The sequence below is a fragment of the Diabrotica virgifera genome, chromosome 6 (genome assembly GCF_917563875.1).
Source record: "Diabrotica virgifera virgifera chromosome 6, PGI_DIABVI_V3a".
Lineage (NCBI taxonomy): Eukaryota > Metazoa > Arthropoda > Insecta > Coleoptera > Chrysomelidae > Diabrotica > Diabrotica virgifera.
The window spans coordinates 51,593,466-51,619,591 of NC_065448.1; the positions used below are offsets into that span (position 1 = coordinate 51,593,466).

Sequence of the window (26,126 nt, forward strand, 5' to 3'; positions counted from 1 at the left end):
GCAACTTCGACGACAGTTACTAGCTGAAAAATTCGTCGTTAAACAAAAACGATTTACACACAACGACCTTATTAAAAATTTAGGCATCTTAACTGCATATAGCTACACTAATAAATACTGGCACAACAGAAACTGTCACCCTCTAGCTGATGCATTTGCAACAGTCTCAAACATCGAACTACGTGATGATTCTGGTTTGCCGTTCTTCACGGCTAAATTCGATATATGTCTTACACAACCAAATATTATTTTTCCAGAATATAATGATAACCCAGCAATTAATAACATATCTATGCAAATAGAATTAGAGAAATTAGGTAATGTACATAAATTTTTTACAGACGGATCCAAATCCCCTACTGGAACAGGATGTGCAGTGTACAGGGAAAACACAAACGAAAGTTTGTTGTTTAAACTAAACAAAAACTACAATCTTTACAGCAGAGGCACTTGCTATATTTAAGGCTTTGGATTGGGCAAACAATTCACTGCTACCCTTGTCAAACTTGGCTATAATATCGGATTCGAAATCTGTTTTATCAGCTCTGGTGTACCCGGTTACCTCCATATACAATAACTCAATAATCGTGGAAATTTTGACAACCTTAAGAGCCTTAGATTATAAACAGATAAATACATTCTTCATATGGGCCAAAGGGCATTCCTCCATAACGGGAAACGAAACAGCTCACAAACTGGCAAAAAGAGCTATCACTGATGGCAAACAAGCCCCCGAATTAACGCTTCAAGACGCATTATCTATATGTAAGCAAAACTTAAGAACTAAATGGGCAGACAAATGGACAACAATTAGATCTAACAATGCATTTCAGTACTGCACGCTTTTTCCAACATTTCCTTCTACAAAGCTTGCTAAAAGAAGCCATCCCAATAGAAAAATTAACACCAAATACATTAGGTGCCTCTTTGGACACGGAGCAGTCAACTCTAAGCTTTATAAGATGAAATTGGCCATATCCCCCCTCTGTGACTGCAGTGACAGTTTTGACGACTTTAATCACTGGATTTTTCAATGCAGTCATAATTCTAATGCCACCTCTTACCTTATTACGGAACTAACGAAACTAAAAATCCCGTTTCCTCAAAATTATCTTTCCATTATGCTGGAGTGCATCCATAATCCCGAAGTAAGAGCTATTTTTTGTAACTTTTTAGGTCGTACGAGGAGACGCTTATAATTTCCTCAACTTTTAGGTCTGTATCAACCAATCCAAATTTTATTCAGTTAGGTATTAAATATATATGTATAGAATTGTAAAAACTGTATTTGTACCAAATAATTGTATCCAGTTACTGTATTTATATGTACAGATTTGTAAAAATTGTATTTGTACCAAATTGTGTTCAGTTATATGTATAGTCTTTTAAATGTTATAAATTTTCGTGGCAAAACGGGTTCTTCCCAAAGCCAATAAACCAAAAAAAAAAAAATAAGAAAATGTTACTGCTAAAATTTTATAACAAATTGCATGAAATGGACATAACTTTATCTCAGAGGTCTTCTTTTCTGTCTTTCTACCCTACATTTAAAGTATATAGAACCCCAAACCATTACCTGTTACTTAAACTGCCAATACAGGTCACGCGGACTATAACCCAACTGAGACTGTGTAATAAATTTCGAATTTCATTCACCTATAAGGGATGTTACTATTCTATCGATCCAGATAATATTTGCACTGCCTGTAACACAAGACAACTCGAAACTATTGATCACCTTCTATTTAACTGTCCTATCTATAGCACTATGAAATCAGTAGTTATTTGTTTTCAAAGCATGGATTCACTATTAAATGCTCTTGATAATCTCGCTCCCAACAACGCTAAAATCATTGCGGGGTACATATGGAACATTTTAAAACTCAGAGCGTTTATCTTGAATGAATAATTTTTCTCTTATAAGTTCCATTGTGCAATTCTATATTTACCGTTTATTTATATATATGTTTACATTTTTTTTTTGTTTGTAATTTTTGTATCACTATTATTCGTCTCTTTGTAATGTAATTTTGTCATGTGTGTATTACTCATTTAATACCTATTTATTTTGTTATACTATCTCTGCATGTCACTATACGTATTTTTTCAAAAAAATTTATTATTGTATTGTCGAACAAACCTCTTGCTATGGACTTATTGTATTCCAAGAAGCAATAAATATTATTAATCTATTGTAATAATGCTGGAGGAAAAGCATTATTTTCAATGTTAAGTAGTTAAGGATGAATAAGACACATCTGTACTTGACAAAGTCTGTAATAAAATCACAATAAAGATGTACTAGAAATAAACAAACGAAGACACGTTGATGGTTATGAGGAGCACTCCCGAATCATGATTTACAATGTATAAACTTTGTAAATCATGATTTGTTCGCCAAACGTGTACATATTACTCTGACTTTTCAATCATAATGTACGAAATTAGAGATTAGTATATTTTTACGAATTTTCATTTATTTGCAGATAATATCTGGAAAATGATCTGGATAATGATCTGAATTCATTAAGTTTACTTTCATTTTAAATCACTTAATGCAGCTGACATAAACGACATTTTTTAAGTTCCTGTTACTATTTACGTCTACTGGCAACTTTAACATGAGGAATTCATAATACATACTATATTTGCTTACTTACTCATTATTTTTGTATTATTAATCTCTATCAAATAATTAATTACGGTAGTGATAGTAACATTTATCACCAATAAATATATATTTTATCAGAACAGTATCACAGAAAGAATAGTATCACAAAAATTATTTGGTAAATTCTTACATACGAAAAACCGTATGGTTGGATAGTAGTCACATCCATTTATTTTCATTATTAACTTACTTAGTTTAGACTTTGTTTTGACTAGGAATTTTTGATTTGATTCGTATGCATATCGTCGATAATGCATGGGTAATCTTTCATTTTTCTGACTGCATGTGGTATATGTATGCAATAATTTAAATGATTTAACAAATTTTAACTTGCCTTATACTTTCTTCCAGCTCAATGAACCAAGGTAGCATACTTCTATCAATGTGGCCGAAAGAATCAAACTATATCAACGACCATATCTATGGACCATCACCTGCAATGGGTAGTCATCCAGATCCTGAACATTCGGTTATAGGAATCGAAATTGTAGCTCCTACCAAAGTTCAGTTTCCTTCGATGTCACCGGAATTATACAATAATGTTACCAAGGGAGATTTTTCAAGTTTGGATAATGAAACGCAGCAGTTGCTTGTGGACGCATGTGATCAGGACTTGCTGTATAGATTTTCGCCAGAAATTCGAGAAGTAGGTTCAAGTTTCTCTTTGTATAAAGTAGATCAATAATTGAGAAAAAATATTGTGTTGTATTGATAAACACAATGGTTTTCATGATTTTTTTAAGATGATTTTTTATGATGGTTCTTTAAGATTCTATACATTAAAATATTTAGTTCAACATAAGGACACACTCCTACAGTGTAAAACACATACAATATGAAAACAGAAAACATTTATAAGCAATCAATTCTTCTTCTTCATCATCTTTCGTTGCAAATTAGGTCCCCATAACGTTGGCAATTACATTGGCGAGTTAGTACGTTCTTTAAAGGTAAAATATTGCAAAACCTCTAAATTTTAAAGAACCGCTTGGATTGACATGAAATTTGGCATACACATAGCTAACAAGTCAAAGAAAAAAGTGATATTGTGCCCATGTGTGCTTTTGCCCTAGGGGTGAGTTTCACCCCCTTTTGGAGGTGAAAAATATATGTTCGAAATAAGTCCAGAAATGGATAAAATGACTAATTCTATGCAACTTTTGTTCTATCTAGTTTAGTTTTTTCACCAAATTAATACTTTTCGAGTTATTTGCGAGTGAATATGTTAATTTTTCTACAAAATAACCACGTTTTCATACGGTTTTTCGCAAATAACTCAAAAAGTAAGTGTTTGGTCGAAAAAAAATTGTTATCAAAATATAGCACGTAAAAATGTGAAAAACATGGTGTACATATTAGGTCACTATACCTAGTAGAAGCAGAGTTACAGCTAATGAAAAATAGGTTCATCTTCGTCAAATTCCAAATCGAATATTTTAACGTGCCACTTAGAAGCACATTTTGGTGAAAACTCAGTTTAAATTTTTTAAAGTGTTTAAAAAATGCCTATTTTTGTTTCTTAATAAATTTTTTTAGCATCAAAAGTAAACAAGTTACGCTCAAAATAAAGTTGGTCCTTTTTTTTGGTAAGAAATCGGGAAAATCACCCCCAATTAGCATTTCAAATGAACTTAATTGTTACCACTTCACAAGTTTTTTATTCGCGTATGTATTGATCATCTGATCTGTAAGTTTCATCGGTTCAAAGTCCTTATTTTTGAAAAAACTGTAGTTAAAAGGGCTTGAACGTGTCACTATCACGAGTGTATGCAAATTTAGAAACACCGAATCTTAACCAATTTTTGTCTTACAGAAAAACAAAAAAATATGTACAAAATATTCAGAAAAGTAATGCCGACTTTTTTTATTGTTTAAGATTTCTGGTATCTCTAACAATTTTTGGTATCTCTAACAATTTTTAAGTTATGTTGAAAAAAAGCATTTTTTTTTAATTAAAATTTTTAAAAATTTTACTTTAAAACCAAATTTTTTCAAAAATAAACACTTTGAATCGATGAAACTTACAGATCACATAAACACAACAAGTTGCTAATTGGGGGGTGATCTTCCTGATTTTTTTTTGCCAAAACAAAAGAGACCAACTTTATTTTGAGCATAACTTGCTTACATTTGATGCTAGAAATTTTTTTATAAAAACAGAAATAAAGCTTTTTTTAAACACTTTAAAAAAGTTGTAATGTGTTTTCCCCAAGAATGCTTCATTATTTGGATATTTCACATTGAACTATTCTATTTGGAATTTTTCGAATATGAACCTATTTTTCATTAGCTATAACTCTTCTTTTGCTAGGTATAGAGACCTAATATATACAGCGGTTTTTTCACTTTGTTATAGGCTATAGTTTTGCTGAGAATATTTTTTTCGACAAAATGCTTACGTTTTGAGTTAATTGTCAAAAACCGTCTAAAAACGTGGTTATTTTGTTGAAAATTGAATATATTCACTTGCAAATAACTCGAAAAGTATTGATTTGGTGAAAAAACTTTATAGAACAAAACTTATAATTAGTCAGTTTGTCCATTTCGGGACTTATCTTGTGCATATATTTTTTCACCCCAGAGATGGGGTGAAACTCACCCCCAGGGCAAAAGCACACATCGGCATCATATCACTTTTTTCTTTAACGTGTTAGCTATGTGTGTGCCAAATTTCATGTCAATCCAAGCGGTTCTTTAAAATTTACAGCAAAAACCGTGAAAGAATGTACTAAGTTGTTCACGGTCTTCAGTTAATCGGAATAGTTATTCTGCACTCCGTATTACTGTCCCATCCCGAATGTTCTTGAGCCATGACATCTGCCTCCTTCCAATTCTTCCTTGGTCCTCGATGTTACCTTTCATGATAAGCTGAAGGATTCTGTACCGCTCTTCGCTAAGAAGATGTCCCAGGTATGAAATTTTTCGTATTTTAATAGTTTTCAATAACTCATTAACGACATTTGCTCTATTTAACACAGCATCGTTGGTCTGTAAAGCTGTCCAGGGTATTTGAAGCATTATTCTATGGAACTACATCGCACACTTCTCTAGTCGAGTGATCGTATCAGCCTTCGGTGTCTAGGTTTCGGTGCCATGTACAACACTGACTAATAGTATTTTTGATCATTTTTGACGTAATTTTAGGTTTCAGATGTAGTTACAGAAGAATAATTTCATTTTTAAAAAAGTTGTGTGAACTGCTTCAATTCTGCATTTAAGCTATTTACTCTCCAGTGTTTGTTGGTCTGTAATGTAGCATCCCAGATATTTAACGTGAGTAACTTTCTCAATGTTTTGTTGATCTATCTGTAAGTAAGTAGGGTCGTGCGGTTGGCGACTAAATATCATAAATTTTGTCTTAGAAGCATTCATTTTAGGCCCATTTCTGTTCCAGGGACCTGATTCTAATTCATTTCGAGGTCGCTATACAATTTCGACTCCGCCATGATGGTCGCAATTTATAGCGATTCTTATTCATTTCGATAAGAGTTACAACTGGGGATATTAACGTTATCATTTTGACACTGCTCAAAATTTGGGTTGGCGCTCCGGTTTATTGGATTTATTGGCTACGCAACCACCGCAACATCTGTTGATAGTCTGGGAAAATTATCGAAAAAATGCCATTTTTGGGAAAAGTTATTTACCAGCTATTTTATTGCTAAAATCGAATCTTAAGATTACATATACAGTAAAACCTCGATAGAACGGACCTCTATTTAACGGACTTCGGATATAGCGGACAGAGATCAGGTGAAATGTAAAAAAAAATTTGAATGCGAAAAATAGGAAAAATCAAATTCTATAAGAAAAATCAGCAAGAAGATCCCGGTACAGCTTTGTGCTAACTCCGATTGATTGCATGGATTGACTGCTATGATTGTTGGCAAATCTCGTAAGCCTAGAGTTGTCAAAGATATAATTCAGTTGTCGGTGAGAAAATGTCAAGAGAAGAAACTGGAAATACCGCCGAAAGAGATGAAATGTTTATTGATTTTAGACAACGCTCCTGCTTACCCTCTTGAAAATATTCGACATTCAGAAGATGGCAACTTTAATTGTATGTTTTTGCCAAAAATACATAACTTATTCAACCCATGGATTAGTTAATAATTTTGGCAATTCTATGAGTATATTGCAGAAAGTTTTTAGATGAAGTAGAAAAGTAAAGAGGTAGCAAACAAAACTTGATTCCTTTTTTAACTTACAGATTTGTACACTGTATCCAAATACAGTACATATTTAAAAAAAAGTTTTTTGATTGACTAAATATAAACTATATAAACCTATTCTTATATAAAGGACTTTTGGCTTTAACGGACATGCCATCCCCCCAATTAGTCCGTTATATCGAGGTTTTACTGTATTAGTAATATGGGGTATGGCAAGTCCGCAGAAAATGTGTTATTTTATTTATAAACAAATTAGCACTCCTAAATCTTCTTTTTTTTAATTAGTGCTCTGTAACTCCTAAGATTTTTCCTTTAAACCAAAAACACTCAAATAAAAATTCACCGTAATTTAGTTCTGCAAAGTTATTTTTCTGATTTCCTTCAACAAAAATCTGCAATTCTCAATTAAAATTTTAGGGATGTAATTATTTATCAATAATTAAATAAATTGATGACATGAAAGGTTTTTTTATAGTAGATTATATATCAGGAGGCCGCCGACAATCTAACCAATAGTTTAGCAATAATTAAAATGTTAATTAAAAAATTTCGGTCGAAATAATAACCAGAAAGATTATGATACACCAGAATAACCATGATTTTCGTATAAAAAGCACTATACCTATTCAACGCACTTTATAGAATTGAAATTGGACTATTTGAGCAGTCTTATGAATGTTATAAAGAAACAATTTTTTGGCTTATAAACAAATAGAACTACTCAGAAAATATTAGATTAAATTAAATTAAGTTAACGTTGTTGAAAAGGGCACGGCTTCTGTGCCATTTTCGAAGAAAAAAAATTGAATTGAGATTGAGGTTCCAGGTATAACCGGTCAAATTTGAACGGCATTTGCGACAGAGTTATAAACAACAGGATTTCAATCTTTGAACCATTACCTTTTTATTCCGGTCCTCTTTGTACATACAAATTTTTATATCTTCAAGACACTCATAACAAAAAAGATTTATGTCACCAAGTTATTTAATTATTAATAAATAATTATGTACTTCCCTAAAATTTTAGTTGAAAATTAAAGATTTTGTTTGGAAAACCCGAATTTTCCGAGGAAAGTTTCCGCCGAAGGTAATCGAAAAAAAGGTCAATGTGCAAAATTAAATTACAGTGAATTTTTATGTGTGTTTTTGGTTAAACGTTAAAATCTTCGGAGTTACAGAGCAACAATTGAAACAAAGATTTCGGAACGCTAATTTGTTTATAAACCAAATAGCACAATTTCTGCGGACTCTGCATAGCTATATTACTAATATATGAAATCTTAAGATTTGATTCCAGCATGTCCAGCAATAAAATAGCTGGTACATAATTTTATTTGTTTTATACTAATTTTCCCAGATTATTACCTTACATCTTTCATCGAGTTGATAATTCACGTTGTGGACATTCTCAATTATTATATTTCTAATTTAATACTATTCTATCTAATTCCTCCAAAACCAGCAAATTTCCATAAAACCCAGCCATATTAATACCTTTTGCTTTAGTTTTTCTTGCAAGAAATAAACAAAACACATCTCCTAAACTAAACCTAACCTCGTTTTCGGCTTTCAGCCATTCATTCATGTCCGTGTCACAATAATTTCGACTCGAAATTATAATATCAACCACTTTTTTGGAGTCGCAATTAATTTCGATAAGTCGCTATTTTGTGACATCATTTCGTTAGTTCAACTAAAATTCACAAGGCTAGCACTTGTTTTGAGTCGAAATTTGAATTAGAATCAGGGCCCTGTCGTGTTTACGCTCATGTGTGACTCAACAGACTAAGTATTAACCTGTCGCATTAATTAGTCGCATCTTTTTGCCCGCTGCTTCTTCGGGATTGCTATAAAAACATACTTAGGTCATTCATCAGGTATTTCGCGAATAGTATACAGTATACACGTCATTAAAAACTATTACTAGAGCACTGATGTAGTCTTCTTGTATCACTTTTAAGAGTTTAGTTGGAATGTTGTCTGGTCCAGTTGCTATATGTGTTTTGTCTAAGCAATTCCAAACAATCATTTGCCTTAAGCAAAGCTTAAACAGTCAATTATAAAAGAGGAGCGTGACACGTGGGGAGTGCCGACAGAAGTGAATACTTCTTATAGCACGTTATTTAATTTATATTTAACGAAATTTTGAATGAGTCGTTTCGATGCATAAATTGATCTTATTTTTTAGATTTTGTGGGAGAAGCGCCATTATTTATATCACCTTCCAACGGCCCTTCCAAAACTGTTGCTTGCCGCTCACAGCTGGGAGTATGTTCAGCTTCCAGATTTACACGGTATGCTACATGCCTGGACCCGACTTAAACCCATACAAGCTTTAGAACTACTTCTGCCAGTATACCCCGATTTAGAGGTAAAACAATGTTTAATGAAATATTACACAGGTCAAAAACAATTTTTGAGTCTGTTATTTAGTAAATATTTTTTGTTTGTATACATCAAAAATTAAGTAGAAGCTCCAGAAATAATAAGTTTGCTTTTGTACTGCTGGTTCCTAAAAAAACTGATACGACTATTAGTAAGATTTGATAATTTTGAGCAGTGTATTTGATTTGACATTATATTATATTTATTATAACAGACAAATAGTAAAATAAACAAACAAATAACAAACAACTGATTACATAATTATGTTAATTCATAAATTGTAATAATTATTATTAAGGTCTAAATTTTGATATTATTTTGAATTCTTTCAGTTTTCGCATCTTCAAAAGGATTCTCTTCTAATCTCTCCAAAAGCGTACTATCTTCATGATCTGTAGATATTTTTGGTCTTCCAGAACCTTGCTTTCTTTCGAGAGTTTCTTGTTCTCTCCATCTTTTATTAATATTAAAGAATGTTGTTCTTTTTACGTTAAAATGGTTCTTTACGGCAGATAGTGACCAACCATGTTCTAATTTCGTTACAATTCTTGCTTTTAGTTCTTTGCTAGCATGTGGAGCCATTTTTTGAGGTTGAACAGAATAAGTTATCTGACAAATTTTAAGATTTGGCAGTGACAATGACAGTATGTAAATAATAAGTATTTATCCTTCAAAATACACTTCTCAATTTTCTACAAAATACGCTTTAAGAGTCGTATCAGTTTTTTTAGGAACCAGCTGTACCTTTATACAGCTTGTCCGATTAAGTCGGCATCATATGGGAAACTTTTTTATTCTTAGTTTTATGAAAAAAAGTTATTCTTTATAAAAAGTTGTGCACGGTCTAAAACTTAAAATACAACCATCAGTTATCAATTTTTTAAGCCGTATACGAGGTATGTCAAAAAATATGAATTTTACTAAAGAGTAAAGTAGCTTTATTTTTCACAATATTGAAAATTGTTATAATGGAAAGTTGTTTGGAATTAAGAACTATATTTTAATATGCAATTTCATCCTTCTAATAGGGAACTAGCATAAATTTTTAAATTCGAAAAAAATGTTATAAATCACAACAGAACATAATTTAAAACATGTATCAAAGATAAAAAATGTTTGTAGGTCTTTCGTTTGGCCCCCAAAGGCGATTAAAAATTCAAATTAAAACCGGTGGCCTAAAACGCGTCGTGACATCATTCGTTTGTACATTTACATTTTTCCAACAAAGTAAACAGAATTTTAAATTAGATGTTATAAACGTCAGTAGAAAATACATTTATTTGACGTTACAAGTGTTTTGATCGTTTGAACTATTCATAGAAAACTGTACTTTTACAAAATGGTTTTATTTTCCGTAGTAAACCTTCTTTCCTTTCCTTCAATAACTATATCAAACTCCAATGTCAACAAACTGGTATATATTATTACAATGACATACGATAAATGTTAATAGAATATAAATATTTTTCCTTTATTTCGCGACGATGTATACCAAAATAGGTGGAGGCCAAGAAACTAAAGAAGAAAAAGAAGAAGAATATACCTAATTATAACCATAAACGGAACCATATAGTTAAACTGAGTGACGTCACGGGCCGTTTGACCTATTTTAAGATACCGAAGACTTTAAATTTGTACTTCTAAGTTATTATGGGTTTTTGAAGCGTGAAATTTTGGAAATCTCATTTTTATACAAAACTGAACATTATTATGTAATAAAAAAATGTGCAAGTTCCCTATTGAAAAAAAAATTGATTTTTTTTTTTAATTATGGATAACCAACATTATTTTCAGTTATTTCAATTACGATAACTCTTTTATTATTAATTTTACGAAAAATAGTTATTTTGTATAAAATGTTCTGCATTGTCTAAAACCTAAAATACAACCATCTTATATCAAATTTTGTCAATTTTATACGAGGTATATAAAAAAATATGAATTCGCTTAAGAGTACTTAAATAAAATACCGGTATTTTTCACCATATTGAAAATTGTGATTATGTAAAGTTGTATAGAACTAAAAATCGTGTTTCATTATGTAATTACATCCTTCTTATTGAAATATTCTGAACTATAAAGGTACTTTATTCTTGATCGAAATTCATCTTTTTTGACACACCTCGTATACAATTGATCAAATTTGATATTAGATGGTTGTATTTAAGGCTTTTGACCATGCAGAACTTTTTACAAAGTATACATTTTTTCGTAAAATTAATAATAAAAGAGTTATCATAATTGAAATAACTGAAAATAATGTTGGTGATCCATAAAAAAATTCAATTTTTTTTTTCAATTAGAAGGATGAAATTGCATATTAAAATATAGTTCTTAATTCCAAACAACTTTTCGTTACAACAATTTTCAATATTGTGAGAAATAAAGCTACTTTACTCTTGAGTAAAATTCATATTTTTTGACATACCTCGTATACGGCTTAAAAAAATTGGTAACTGATGGTTGTATTTTAAGTTTTAGACCAGAGGTTCCCAACCGGTGGTATGCGTACCACTGGTGGTACGCGGGAAGGTTTCAGGTGGTACGCGTCACGTGGGTGAAACAAGCGACATTAAGATTATTCTCCTTGATGTGTGAAGATATGAGTGGCAGGTTCAAAACTATTCTGTTGCATACACAAGTGAGATGGTTATCTCGATGGAAAATTTTCACCTGTCTCTTTGAACTGAGGTCAGCAGTTTTAATGCTTTAAAGTGAAAAAAATCATGACATTAAAGGATTAAAGACTTGTTCTATGATAAAGAATCGTTGTCAAGATTGGAGTATCTAGCTGACATTTTTGACAGACTCAACACGCTGAAAATGGTTCTTCAGAGAGAAAACACAGCACCCATCACAGTCAATGGGAAAATAAACTACTTCAAGAAAAAGTTGGTTCTATTTTGTTCTCAAATACAGGGGAAGATTGTCTCTGCATTTCCTACGCTGTCATCATTTTTTGAAGAAAACGAAATATCTCTAATACTAGATGTGGTTGCTGATATAATTCTTCACTTGGAATCTCTCCAAGAAAGTTTTAATAAATAATACTTCTCTGAGGATTATCCCAAAGTTGAATAAAAAACCTTTTGCATGAACCTCACCAAATGAGTTGGAATTACAGGAAACATTCATCGATCTAACAGAAGACAGTTCTATGAAAGACAGTTTTAAAGAGAAATCCTTAATTGACTTCTGGATCGGGTGTAAATCCGAGTATCCAATGCTCTTCCTGCAAGATATGCTGTTTTTGATGCCATTTGTCACTAGTTACTTGTGTGAGACGGGTGAACTATTGTATATAAAAAATAAATATAGAAACAGACTAACAAGTGTTGAAGAGGACTTAAGAATAACATTGAGTTCAATTACTCATGCAATTGACACTTTAATCACAGGCAAACTGCAAAAATCTTCGCATTAATCTCGATACAAAATGACTAATTTTGATTTCTGTTGATTTGTATCTTTTTTAGTTTGTACCAATTCTATAACATTGCATGATGATTTTGTAGTTATGAGTAATAAACGTATATCTGTATATATTTTTCATCCGACGCCCTGAAGGGCACTAAGGATTATGAGAAAGAAGAAGAAGAACTATATATTTTAAATAAAAATTAAAAAGCATGATTGACAAATAATTATATTTATTGTTGTCTTGATAAAAAGCTTGAAAAAGTCAATGAACAATTAAATTTAAATTTATATTATTTATTTAATTAAAATAAAACAAGCCATGAACATGTTTTTGATAGTAAACAAGTAAACATGTTTCTAAAAAAATTACATCGGTGGTAGGATTCCTTCCATTCCATGCCCCCCAATGTTCGGTGGTACGCCAAAATCTTCAAAATATTTCAAGTGGTACGCAGTTGCTAGAAGGTTGGGAACCCCTGTTTTAGACCATGCACAACTTTTTATAAAGAATAACTTTTTTTCATAAAACTAAATTTGAGGATCCGTTGCATTCATGATTCAAGAGAGGGACGAGGGAGACTGTGGGTTTGAAGCGGAAAGTGTCAGACTGAGACTGTAGCGTGCGCGTAAGCATTTCAAAGGAATAAAAAAGTACGAACTTTGCAGTACCAAGAATATGGAGTGAGCCAGCTGATCACATCAACGATTATTTTTTGTATAGTTAATCAATGTAAACGTCGCGCTGCAAAAATGCCAAAAAATTGAGTACCCAGATCTACCATCAACATCTGTTCTAGTACCCTACAGTGAAAATTTTCCAGTTACTTCTAGTCTAAAGCTGAAGGCACAAGAGCAGCCACCACCGCTATCATAAATATCTAGTATTCTTTTTCTCATGATCATCTTTCAGTGCGTCACAGTTTTTCGATTTCTTTCTAACGCATTAAATTGTATGTGACACAAAAAAAGGCACGTCGGTGATTACATTTCGTCGGTGACATTTATAACATTTATTCTAGTTATTCTAGTTTTTGATAGATGGCGCCATAATAAAAAAATACTTTTTTTAATTAGATAATAATATTACAAATATAATCTGTATAATTTATAAGACTATACAAATCAAAGAAAATACCATTTTATAAATGCAAGAAACACATTTGATTTGTTTTTATTCCAAATTGAAAATAAAATGTGACAACTGTCAAATTTAACTAAAATGCCATGTTAGAATCAATGTCATAAATGTGTATTATCACGGACTTACCCTTTTTCCTATCATTTGTTACACACTGAAAAATGCGCATGAAAAGGACAATAGTAGAGGATGTCTCTTAAAGTACACATGCTACATGCTGACTTGCGTAAATTAAAGACAACTTGGGTGCATATTCAGAAGAGCAAGGGGAACGCTTCTACCAAGATGTAATGAACTTCAGAACTCCAGAACGCTGATGATAACATAATGAGTGACTACGTTTGAGGGCTCATACGAGAAAGTTCTTGCTTACACAAAAGAAATACCAAAACTATTCATTTTTAACGTTTTTTTGTATTCTTTTTTGTATTTTTGTCTTGTATAATTATTAAAGGTCATAAAAATATGTAATTCAAAATTTATTATAAATATTTAAAATAAATGAGTTACTTTTAAATATAATTTAAATTAAAAAATGAAGCTTTTTCGTAGAATTTGAAATTTTGTTCTGGTAAATGTAAAAGCCAGCTTTATTAGATAAAAATATTTTTTCTTTTTTTATTTAGCCATAAGTAATCAACATCAGAGGTATAGAACTCCGACTCAACATTCATGTTGACCTGTGTTATCCGTTAAATACAAATAAATAAAACGTAACTGTTACAGGTTAGAAGAATGGCCATTCGATGGATTAGAGGCCTTACCAACGATGAACTAGTAGATTACTTACCACAACTAGTAGTAGCTTTAAGACATGAGACTTATGAAAATTCGCCCTTGGCGCAATTTCTGTTGGATAGAGCTTTGAGGTCTCCACGATTTGCTCATTATTTATTTTGGTTGCTGTGTCACAGTTTGCCAGGGGATTCGCCACAGGTTAGTGGTATTTCAATACAAAAACAAAAAACCGATTGATTATTTGATTACTTTTTAAAGGCACTTTTGACTTCTTTTCCTAAGTATTATACTTATTCATCATCATTCTCTTTGCCTTATCCCTATGCGGGGTCGGCTTCCCTAATTGCATTTCTCCACACAATTCTATCTTGGGTCATACCAATGTCAATCCCCTTTACCAACATGTCCTGCCTTATCGTCTCCCGCCAGGTCTTCTTTGGTCTTCCTCTCCTACTCCTTCCAGGAATCTGCACTTCAGCTATTCTTCGTATTGGGTGATTAACGTCTCGACGTTGAACATGACCAACCCATCTTAACCTATGCTCTCTCATTTTGGCATCAATTGGTGCCACACCTAGACTTCCCCTAATATACTCATTTCTAATTTTATCCTTCTTTGTCACACCACTCATCCATCTAAGCATTCTCATTTCCGCCAAATGCATTCGTCGTTCCTCTTTCTTTTTCACTGCCCAACATTCAGTTCCGTACATCATAGCCGGTCTTATGGCTGTTTTATAGAATTTTCCCTTCAGCTTCATTGGAATTTTTCTGTCACACAACACACCACTCGCTTCTTTCCACTTCGTCTATCCAGCCCTAATTCTACTGCATGCATCTCCATCTATTTCTTCATTACTCTGTAATACCGATCCCAGGTACTTAAAACTATTGCTTTTTTACAATCAGTTCACCATCCAAAGATACCATTTTATTTGTAGTAACTCCATCTTTAAATGAACATTCCAAATACTCTGTTTTTGTCCTACTAAGTTTTAAACCTTTTTCCTCCAGGGCTTGCCTCCACTGTTCTAGTTTTTGTTCTAAGTCTCTTTCACTATTTCCTACTAACACGACATCATCAGCATACATTAAGCACCATGAAATGTTACCCTGTAGTTTCGTTGTTATCTGGTTCAAAACTAATGAGAATAAATACTGACTAAGCACAGAGCCTTGGTGCAATCCTACTTTCACATGAAATTTATCAGTCTCTCCCACACCTGTTCTAACACTAGTCGTTACTCCCTCATACATATCCCTCACAATCTTTACATATTCACCAGGGACTCCTTTCTTATTGAGTGCCCACCACAGAATCTCTCGAATACTTCTATAATCTGCTTTCTCAAGATCAATGAATACCATATGAGCGTTTGTTTCTTTACTACTGTATTTTTCCATCAACTGCCTTATAATGAAAATTGCATATGTTGTTGATCTGCCCTGCATAAAGCCAAATTGATTCTCGGATATTTCGGTCTCTTCACGCATCCGTCTATCAATTACTCTTTCCCATATTTTCATGGTGTGGCTAAGCAGTTTTATAGCCCTGTAGTTTGTACATTGTTGTATATCTCCCTTTATTTTTGTAAACAGGTACCAGTATACTGCTTCTCCATTCGTCTGGCATGTGTCCAACTTCCATAATTCTATTAAATAGACCTGCTAGCCACCTTGTTCCTGTCTCTCCCAATGCTCTCCATACTTCCCCAGGAATATCATCTGGTCCTACCGCTTTTCCTTTCTTTATTTTTTGAAGCGTTTGTAAGTATTATACTTACTATACTATAAGTAAGTACTATACTCCTAAGTGTTATACTTAATTATATTTAAATTATACCAATATTCATTATCAAACTTTAATCTCTTTATATTATGTATCTATTGACTGCTTTTCATTTCATATTATATTATTTTTATTTTCCCTTCTCGGTTTCCTCTTGTATCTTCAGTGTTCTTTTATGTCAGTTGGTGGTTTTCTTAGTCTGTATATTGACCAGTTTACTTTCGTATCTTTTTTATTGTTGTCATTCAAATCGTTTTATTTTCTTTTTTTATCTCGGAGATATATCTCCATATGAATATATGTAGATTCAGTGCTCGTATATATTTTTTCTTTGTAGTTTTAAAATTAAATTCATTAAATTCATTTAAAATTAAATCACCTAACTTACTTTCATAAATTTTCCATTTTTCTTAACTTCTTTAAATAATACTTAACTTTAGCTTATTAGTTTTTTTTTGTATTAAATTTATTGTTTTGCTTTTTTAGAACTATATGTCTTAATGTTGTGTGCACAAAACACCAATAATGTTTGCTTTTCGTCTTTCAGATTTTAAAAGGGCCGATTTTAGCGGCATTGAAAGTAGTAGCCTTGAAACAGTGGCGCGAATCCGTCTGAATAGCCGATATCAGTAACTAACGCTTAGTAGTAACCAACGCTGAGTAGTATACAGGGTGAGTCATGAGGAACTGTACATACTCCTGCCTCGTATAGAGGCTCCTATGGGTAATAACAAATGACCATTAAAAAGTGTCTGCTCCCATTGTTTAATAATATACAGGGCGAATTTAGCATTTTGACAGAAATTTGTATTCGTCATAATTTTTGAACGGTCAGATCGATGTGTCTCTTATTTTGGTAAATCGTTACACTATTACCACCCAATCAACTGATTTAGTCAAACTAGAAAAAAATCAGGTCCGGCTTTAAAAAATTAGTTCATTTGGGTCTTGGAAAAAATTTCACCCTGTATACGCTCTTTAAAAACTCTAATATGAATTTTACAAATTAGACAAATAGATAATTAAAATGGCATATTTATTTTTTTCCCCACACGATTACTTAATTTTTTATAAAAAAATCAAATTTGACTATGAATTAAAAGTTTGGTAAAGTGAACCATAGATTTAAAAAAAAAATAACTTTTATTACAGAAATTAATTTTTTTTAAACAAATATTTAATTTATGTTACCACCTAATCAACTGATTTATTTAAACTAGAAAAAAATCAGGTCCGGCTTTAAAAAATTAGTTCGTTTGGGTCTTAGAAAAAATTTCACCCTGTATACGCTTTTTGAAAACTCTAATATGAATTTTACAAATTAGACAAATAGGCAATTAAAATGGCATATTTATTTTTTTCCCCACACGATTACTTAATTTTTTATTAAAAAATCAAATTTGTCAAAATCGGAATTTTAACCTAAAAATGAAAAAAAAATGAAATCACGGTAACTCGCTACAACTCTGTTCCATTTTAATATTTTTTTTTTCTGAAATTTTTACAGCACATATCTCTTACCATTGTGAAGACTATGAAAATTGTTGTAGACTTTCAGTCTTCTTCTCGTAAAAGTTATGAATTTTTAAAAATAAAAGGTGCAGATTCGTGAATTGCAAAGTTAAATCGCAAAAATTAAGTGAAAAAAATTAAAATTTATCTATTTGATCACGTCTATGTTAAACTATAGAGTCCAAAGAGAAGTGTATGGGGAGTTTTAGATCTAGACGTGTTATAGAAAAAAAAAATGGTGAAACTTTTAATTTTAAGAAAAACGTTGTTTAATTTTTTTTATTTTTATGGTAAAATTGCGATTTTGACAAATTTGATTTTTTAATAAAAAATTTAGTAATCGTGTGGGGAAAAAATAAATATGCCATTTTAATTGCCTATTTGTCTAATTTGTAAAATTCATATTACAGTTTTCAAAAAGCGTATACAGGGTGAAATTTTTTCTAATGCCCAAACGAACTAATTTTTTAATGGCGGACCTGATAATTTTCTAGTTTGAATAAATCAGTTGATTGAGTGGTAACATAAATTAAATATTTGTTTAAAAAAAATTAATTTTTGTAATAAAAGTTAATTTTTTTAAATCTATGGTTCGCTTTACCAAACTTTTAATTCATAGTCAAATTTGATTTTTTTGTAAAAAATTAAGTAATCGTGTGGGAAAAAATAAATATGCCATTTTAATTGCCTATTTGTCTAATTTGTAAAATTCGTATTAGAGTTTTCAAAAAGCGTATACAGGGTGAAATTTTTTCTAAGACCAAAACAAACTAATTTTTTAAAGCCGGACCTGATTTTTTCCTAGTTTGACTAAATCAGTTGATTAGGTGGTAATAGTGTAACGATTGACCAAAATAAGAGACACATCGATCTGACCGTTCAAAAATTATGACGAATACAAGTTTCTGTCAAAATGCGAAACTCGCCTTGTATATTATTAAACAATGGGAGCAGACACTTTTTAATGGTCATTTGTTATTCCCCATAGGGGCCTCTATACGAGGTAGGAGTATGTACAGTTCCTCATGACTCACCCTGTATATGTTACCGGCCAAACCCGATTTCAGGACAAACTAGTTTAATACGGACACTAATACGGACACTGTAGGATAAACCAGTAGGGCCTGGAATAAAGATTATAGTAAACCTACAAAACCAAAATAAATAGATAAACTGAATAAAATACTCTGTAATTGGATGTAAGATAATTATTTGTATTAAAACGATAACAACTGCGTGGGATAACTATCAGGTACATCGAGTAGCTTGGTAGTCATCACAGCCGGTCCCAAGCCCGGATAAAAGTGGAGGGTTAATAGGCGAGGTTAGCAACCTACCTATCGTAAAATGAAGCAATGCTCAAAGAACCAACGGGATGCCTCGGAACAGGACGGATACACAGATGACGAAAACGGCGAGAATCAGGACAAAGAATAGGAAAAATATACTCAGAATTGCAACATGGAATATAAAATCATTGAACAACAGAGACCAGGAGTTAGAAAAGGAACTGAGAGAAAATAAGATAGAGATAAGCGCGATCCAGGAAACAAAAAAGACAGGAAAAGGACAGATGTGGCTTGGGGAATACTTCTTGATCTATAGTGGTGTACCAAAAAATATGAGAGCCAAAGAAGGCGTGGCCTTAATGATACACAAAAAATGGGCAGATAACATATATGAATGTCAATATATATCAGAAAGAATCGTAGTTACTAAGATCAAATTAGAGAAGCAAAAAATAAATATCATAGGAGTTTATAGCCCAGAAAACTGCAAACCTGAAGTCGACAGAGTCCACTTTTATAACGAGCTTCAACAAACAGTCGACGAAATACCAGCCAATGAGATAATATACATTTTAGGAGACATGAACGCAAGAGTCGGTAACATAATTATACCAGGAATAAAGCAACGATTCAATGAAGACAACAAAAATGAAAATGGGGAACTACTTATTAACTTTTGCTCTCAGAACGAATTTCGAATAAACAATACGTTCTTCAGACACAAAGATCAACAAAAATATACATTCCAAAATACAAGAGGACACAGATCCGTTATTGATTATATATTGACAAACAGAAACATCCACCACTCTCAAGTACTAGACATACGATGTTTAAGTGCAGCTAATATTGGAAGCGATCACAACCTAGTACTTGGAAAAATCAGAATAGAGCTACAAAGAAAGAGGAAAGAAGACCCTGTTGAATGTGAGACAAGAATAAAGGTAGAACAGCTACGAGACTTGTCAACACGAGATCTATACCAGAGAAGATTGCAAAAAGTACTGAATGAAAACTACATTACACCGGATGAAGACATAGAAGAAAGTTGGAGGAAGATCAGAGATAATATCAAAATGGCAGCAACGGAAGCACTTGGTGAACGTAAGATAAGTAAACATATACGAAAGAAAAGGAGAACTCCATGGTTCTGTGAAGAAATAAAAATAAAATGCCAAGAAAAAAGAAAATCTACCTAGAATACAAGTCCAAAAGAACGAGACAAACATATGAAGAATATAAAAGAGTACGAAATGAATTAAACTCAATAGTAAGAAGGAAGAAAACAGAACATTGGGAAGCATTTTCAAAAGAGATGGAGCACGACTTTTATGGGATGGAAAGGGAAATGTGGAAAATGATAAGAGGTCAAAGAGCAGAGATTAAGGAATTGATAGAAGTAAAACATATTGATACAAATACATGGACAACTTACCTAAAAAACCTTTATCAAACAGCTAATCACAAAGAACTGGAAACACCACGATTAGAATCGGATGAGAAAACAGAAATTAAAGAGGAAGATATAAAGAACGCCTTAAAAAAGATGAAAAATCGAAAAGCTCCTGGGAAAGATGGAATAGCTAATGAACTTTTAAAGTACGGAGGAGATAGACTTCACAAAGAACTGAATATCCTTATAAGTAAAATAATAAATACAGGAAGAATTCCAGAAGAATGGAGAACCACTCAAATGATAGCGTTATTTAAGAAAGGTGATAGGGCAGACCCCAGTAACTATAGAGGGATAAATTTACTGAGCACTATACTGAAACTCACAACAAAAATACTTATGGAGAAAATAATGGCGTGCATAAATATATTGGATGAACAACAAGGATTTAGAAGTGGAAGATCATGTAACGATGCAGTTTTTGTGATAAGGCAAATAGCGGAGAAATCATTAGAATATAACAAACCAGCCTTTTTCTGTTTCATAGACCTAGAGAAAGCGTTTGATAGAATCCAATTAAAAGATGTGATACACCTTCTATATGAGAAAAATTTACCACTGGATATCATAAAACTGATAGAAAACATATATGTAAGAAATAAAATAGAGATGAAAGTCAATGGAATAATAACAGAACCCATAGAAACAAACACAGGAATCCGGCAAGGAGATTCACTAAGCCCTCTACTGTTTAACATAATATTGGATGCAATAATAAAACAAGTGAAGAAAAAAAGAGGGTACAAAATGGGCAATAGAGAGATAAAAATACTCTGTTACGCTGATGACACCGTGTTAGTAGCAGAGTGCGAAGACGACCTACAAAGATTATTGCACGAGTTCAACATTAACGCAAAAGAAATGAATATGAAAATATCAGTCCAAAACACAAAAAGCTTAGTAATTGCCAAAGAACCAATAAGATGCAAATTGGAGTTAGACAATCAAATTATACAACAAGTAATGACTTTCAAATATCTGGGAATTAATCTATCAGCCGACAACAATATCGAAGAAGAGGTAAAAGACCAAATAATTAAAGCCAGTAGAACGGCCGGATGCCTAAACGACACAATTTGGAAAAACAAACACCTAAGATTGGAAACAAAGGCCCGAATATATAAGTCAGTTATTAGGCCAGTTATGACTTACACGGCCGAAACAACACCAGATACAAGCAAAACACGAAGACATCTGGAAACCAACGAAATGAAGATCTTAAGAAGGATTGCTGGAAAAGGACTACAGGATAGGGTAAGAAGTGAGGAAATCAGACGCATATGTGGAGTAGACAATATAAATACCTGGGTAAAGAACAGAAAAGAAGAGTGGAATGAGCACATAAGCAGGATGTCTGAATCAAGGATAGTAAGAATAGCCAGGGACAAGTCACCGTTAGGCAGGAGAAGTATAGGACGCCCAAGGAAAAGATGGAATGACAACTTAGGGGCAGAATGAAAGGCACCGTTGAAGAAAAACAGGCAGTACTGCGTATATAAAAGAAGAAGAAAACGATAATGATTCGGTATAAACTAATGGACAATTTTATATACCAACAATCATATTATAAAAAATATTCAGTGTTTTTTATAAAAACAACAATTTTACACCTCAGTTATAAAAATTATTATACGTTTTTTCATGGAGTGCTTTGGTGACACTTAGAATTGTGGAATATCATTGTCTTCTTGCACTTTTGCATATCTGTTTATGGAACAGTTTTTGTTGCAGGTGTATTTGAAAAAAAAAACTTGTTTTAATTCAACTGAATCTCTCGTAGCTGCAATAACGATATTTTATAGCCTTGGTTTAGGCCTTTCGACTTCATCTTTGCAACAAGAAATCATAAATGACATTCAAAATGAAGATAACTGAAGGAAGATAATAGACAATAATTGCAATGTTATTCTAAGAGAAGGCAGGCAAACAGACAAAGGTGATCTCAGAAACATCTTTGGGGTTATTATTCAAAGAAATGACGAAGGATTTTATAAAGTTGGCACCAAACTTAGTGTCCTTCAAAAATTTCATTCTGGGTTTATTTTTTCTTACTTAAAACATTCACGGATATCACTTCATATGCAGACAGTCATGTCCTTTTGTTAGTGTCTGCATATGCAGCTATGTCCACGAATGTGTTAATAAGCTACGAGAAATTCAGTTGGTTCATGACCAGGTCTTGTCAATTGCAGCTGCAACAAAAACTGCTCCATAAACAGATGCCAGTGCAAGAAGGCAATGTATACTATGCAATTATAAGTATTACCAAAGCACTTGATAGAAAAATAAATAATAATTTTCTTACGTCAAAAATAACGTTAAAAATGATAGGGAACTTGCACTAAAAAATTTTTTTGCATAAAATTGTTAATTTATGTTTTAAAATGTTATATTCAAAATATTACGTCTTAACAGTGAATAGTGTACGTACAACATCTGATCAAAGTTCCGCGCCTAAAATTTCCGTTTCAAACAACTTCAAAAGCGAGAGCTGGGGTCTGACGTCATAGGCCACTCGTATCGTTTGCCCGTTCGGTGGGCTACTGCATTTAATGCAGTTTGCCCATAGATAAATAATATAGTTGAAATATCTTGTTTTACTCTGTGGCAAAATTGATGTTTTATGTGACAGGCAAAATATTAACTTTTTATCTCTGTTGACATGTATCAAAAAGTTCTTTTTTATGAAATTTCTTTTGTCGTTTGTTGTGTTGAAGAACAAAGAATAAACAAGTAACTTGAAAATAAACAAAACTTTTAGTAATAAAAGTAAGAGTAACTAAGAAGTATTGATGTTACTATAGTTATGCGGTCTACAGTCGGGTTTCTACTATAGCTTGCGGTCTACCGAGGGATGCGGTGTAAGTATAAGCTGAGATGATAAAGATATTAACTTGTAAAATTACAATAATGATTCTTCTTATTTATGCGTATTATTAACTTTGTAAAGAAGGATTTTATTGGCTATGTACACGTTCTATCGGTACGTCTGCTAATCACCATAATCTTTTCTCAGAAGGCTTTGAACACAATAATGAAAGGCTCCAGTAGGTACTAATAAACATTACAATAAAATATAATCTTTATTATAATGCAAATTACACCGTAATCTTTTCCAGGATATACGAAATCCTTCGATTAGAGGTAGGTAGATCAAACCCACGGGGTCAACCGAATACTGTAATATAATGGTACCAAACTATTGTTATAAACGGTTTAAATATGCTTATTAATAACTCTTACTTATTTGCCTTGACACCTCGCATTTCTCCAATAGAATAGCTTTCACTACTTTTTATAAAAGTTGCCACCATGAAGACATCAACGGTAGGTAAGTTGTCAGACTTACCCTCGTCCGTCATATTATGCGTTTTAAACTCTTTACAAAGTAGCACTCAAATCAATTTCAGTTTAAAACTAAGCTGATTGGGGAACTACTTATTACAATATATAAGATGAACATAAATAATACTTAGGAATTTTCCATTAAAGACGATTAAAATGTAATATACCCGTGATACCTACCCTAATCGCGTTGGTTCCGACTGCTAGCCCGTGGCCCGTGACGTCGGACCAATAGAAGGACGTTCAAGAGCCTCCTAAGATATTTGAATTTTATAGCATTTTCAAAGTGTCGTAATTAGCGTGCGGGTTAAAAATATTTGTTTTTTTCGCATGCAAGCGTTTTAAGATCATGTTACCTTATGTTTTTTAATATCATTTTAATATTTAAAAATTTATGCAAGTTCCCTATTATCTTACGTCCAATTACAGAGTATTTTATTCAGTTTATCTATTTATTTTGGCTTTGTAGGTATACCATAATGTTTATACTAGGCCGTACTAGTTTATCCTGCAGTGCCTATATTAATATCAGGATTAACTAGTTTGGCCTAGGCCAAACTAGTTTATCCTGAAATCGGGTTTGGCCGGTAACATATATATTCTTTATCTATGGTAGTAACTAAGACCTAGTCGCTACGCCACATAATAAATGCTTATCTTTCGATCGCTTCGCTCGACATTGGCTGTGTAGTTTTACATATTTATGAAAGTACTTATTGTATTTTCATACTTTACTTTTATTCCTCGCAACCTTGGGTCTATTGAATAAAAAGAAGTATTTGCTTTTACTTCCTCGTATTTAAGTATTTACTTAATAGTAATTGAATAAAGCATTAAAGAAATGACTTTATTCAATTAGTGTTAAGTAAATACTTAAATACTTGTAAGCAAAAGAAAATACTTCTTTTTATTGAATAGACCCCTTGCTTATGTAGTGTTATTTTCTATCAAGAAAGGTTGCTTGTGGTCAATTTTTCTTGAAGTCATCGATTTTCTTTTTGTTTTATTGCAACTTTCGAATAATTAAAGCTCAAAACCATTTAAAAATTAAGTTACAGTCTTTCGTACTGTAGTTTTAACTTATTTCGTTTATTTCATAAATTTCAACTCTTTTCATTTGTATGTAATGAATAATTTGCTCTTATTGTTATTATATCATTCTTTTTTACTATTTCTTTTGCAAAATTTATTATTTTATTTATTGTGTTTCTCATGTTCATTTTTAAGTTCTAAATTGATTTCGAATGCAATATTAAATATTGTTAATAAAAATGGGACATCATTTTTTAATCCATTGAATCTTCCAATAGAAAATATCTTTATGTTATTTATATTTTAGAACTGTTCGACAGAAGTAAAAACTAAGGATATAGCTCTAGGAATTAGTGAATTTAGGCATCATAGAAGACTGAAACTATTATTAAGAGCTTTACTAGCTATATGTGGTAGATCATTAGGAGACTGTTTCTTGTATCAACAATCACTAGTAAAGGTAAGATAAAAAATTGTATTGATAAGTTATTGTAGAATTAGTTTAAGATTGGCACTTCTATCATTAATTACATTATCATCATTACGTAATGAATACTTTGATCTTATAAACAAATTTGAATAAAAAAAATGACTTGCATAGCCCCTGTAAAAAATTACCCAAAACTTATCAAATTAGGAGTTCAACTAAAAGCTGTAGGTATTTTTGCGTCTCTCGAGTTTATAGACATTTTGATCTAAATTATGAACGTTTATTGATAAAAATGATATATTTTATGTAAAATGTTTATTTTTTTATAGAAATTAAACGACATTGCCGAAGAAGTACAAAAAACCAAGGATTCTCACCGCGTTACCGTCCTACACAACGCACTGGGCCAAATTCATAAAGACCTCCAAGAGACACCAACTAGTTTACCACTTTCGCCGACATTGCGTGTAAAAGGCGTAGACATTCAATCGTGCTCATATTTCCCTTCTGCGACTTTACCTTTAAAAATCAATTTTCTCATGGAAGACAGTTCGTTACGAGCCGCCATTTACAAAGTCGGAGATGACTTGCAACAAGACATGCTCACGCTACAAATGATCAGGTTGATGGATAAGTTGTGGTTAAGTAAAGGATTGGATTTGAAGATGGTCGCATTCACGTGTATACCAACGTCCAGGAGAAAAGGTATTATTTCCTTTTTTTATATCTTTCATAGTTTTTAACACCCCTTC

General features: G+C 32.2%; 1 protein-coding gene across 3 annotated transcripts in view; it reads left to right on the forward strand.

Moving 5' to 3' along the window:
• LOC114325900 (phosphatidylinositol 4-phosphate 3-kinase C2 domain-containing subunit alpha) overlaps window positions 1-26,126 on the forward strand; it is a 285,129-nt gene that overhangs the window by 168,141 nt on the left and 90,862 nt on the right. For all 3 annotated transcript variants that reach the window (XM_028274045.2, XM_028274047.2, XM_028274046.2), the window contains exons 14-18: window positions 3,023-3,317; window positions 9,032-9,214; window positions 14,513-14,722; window positions 25,252-25,404; window positions 25,704-26,079. In XM_028274045.2, the coding sequence (XP_028129846.1) occupies window positions 3,023-3,317; window positions 9,032-9,214; window positions 14,513-14,722; window positions 25,252-25,404; window positions 25,704-26,079 (1,217 nt within the window). The remainder of the gene's footprint in view (window positions 1-3,022; window positions 3,318-9,031; window positions 9,215-14,512; window positions 14,723-25,251; window positions 25,405-25,703; window positions 26,080-26,126) is intronic.